This window comes from Phytophthora parasitica (genome assembly GCF_000247585.1).
Source record: "Phytophthora parasitica INRA-310 unplaced genomic scaffold supercont2.1, whole genome shotgun sequence".
In the NCBI taxonomy this organism is placed as follows: Eukaryota; Oomycota; class Peronosporomycetes; order Peronosporales; family Peronosporaceae; genus Phytophthora; species Phytophthora nicotianae.
The window spans coordinates 2,960,316-2,961,639 of NW_008634126.1; the positions used below are offsets into that span (position 1 = coordinate 2,960,316).

Here is a 1,324-nt window from a genome sequence, read left to right on the forward strand (position 1 = left end):
GTCTCGAGAACAGGCTCTCGGCGGGGTCCCTGAATGTGGCCCGGACGATGAACTTCTTGAACCGTCATGGCACTCGAGTCGACGGCAACTGGCCTCGCCTGAAGGCGCTGTTGGAACACGCCAAGGACTCCAAGATGCCTCCGAGTGGCTGGAAAACTCAGATCCTGGTCAACGCAATTGATGACTTCGGAGCACAATTTGGACCTTACACCTTCGAAGACGAGGGCAGTCCAGACGACGGCGACTCCAAGGAGGATGACAGGTCTGGAAACCGTGACGGCGGCAAGAACAAGCCTCTGGATATCTCGCACGATTCGTCAAGTCCGCAGCAGACGCCCAAGAAACCCAAGGCGTCGGGCAAGTCTCGATCTCAAGGTCCGGTTCAGCTTCGCCCCTCGGCGTACACGCCGAATGATCATGACGCTCTGGATGCCACCAAGCGGCCACTCCGGACCGTCACTCAGGTACGCGAGTCTCTGGAAGGTCTCCCGGTAGTCTGGTCCAAGCAACGTTCGGACCTGCAGCAGGTCATGCTTTCCGGACTTGCCTATCAGGACGCTCTGGACCTGGTCAGCGGGGACAACGAGGTGCACACCAGGATCACATCGCGGGCTTTAACTGAAATGTTGGTCCGGATGATGTACTGGGGCAAGCTCGATCAGACTCCGTGGACCAAGTACGTACCAACGTGGTACTTCAAAAGCGCGGAGGCGCTCATCGAGTCGACGGACGAAATTCCGGAGCGTTGGCCCAAGTTAAAGAAGGTTCGTCTGGAAGATGAAGCTGAGATCCAGATGGCGCTCTACGAGGACATCTCGAGCGAGGACGATGATGAGCGGGACGCGGACTTTCAAGATAGCAGTCCGAGTGGCAAGTCTCAGAGCGGTTCCGGTCGCCGGGCGACTCCGCCTCGGGGCGCCAAACATAAGCGCGACTCAGAATCCGGAGCGTCGGGAAAGTCTTCGGGCGGCAGTGACTCTGGGGAGCCTGAACACAAGAGGTCCCGTCCTTCTCAGGAACGCAAGCAGTCTGCTCTCGCCCGGAAGAAGTACGCGAAACTGACTCCGGAGGAGCTCAGGGTCGTCGAAGTTCCGGGTCGTGGTGTCGTCTCTTGGCGTCACTATGGGCTGCTGATGAAGTTCCCACCTGGAACGGCCGACGCGGTCGAGCAAACGGCCGGGTTCCCTGACTACACTCCGAATCTCGCTCGCGTGGAGGAGGCGGATCAGGTCCGGAAACGCTGGCTTCAGGCTGATTTCGAGGAGCTCTTGAAATCGGCACCCTGGGATACCATGTTCGAGGATCGAGTCCGGCAGTTGCTGCT

At 59.1% G+C, this 1,324-nt stretch overlaps 1 protein-coding gene across 1 annotated transcript in view; it reads left to right on the forward strand.

Moving 5' to 3' along the window:
• Window positions 1-47: 47 nt before the first annotated feature.
• Window positions 48-1,324, forward strand: part of PPTG_00786 (hypothetical protein) — a gene marked incomplete at both ends in the record, with an annotated part of 13,090 nt that continues 11,813 nt past the window's right edge. The window contains one exon of the mRNA XM_008892298.1: window positions 48-1,294. Within this exon, the coding sequence (XP_008890546.1) occupies window positions 48-1,294 (1,247 nt within the window). The remainder of the gene's footprint in view (window positions 1,295-1,324) is intronic.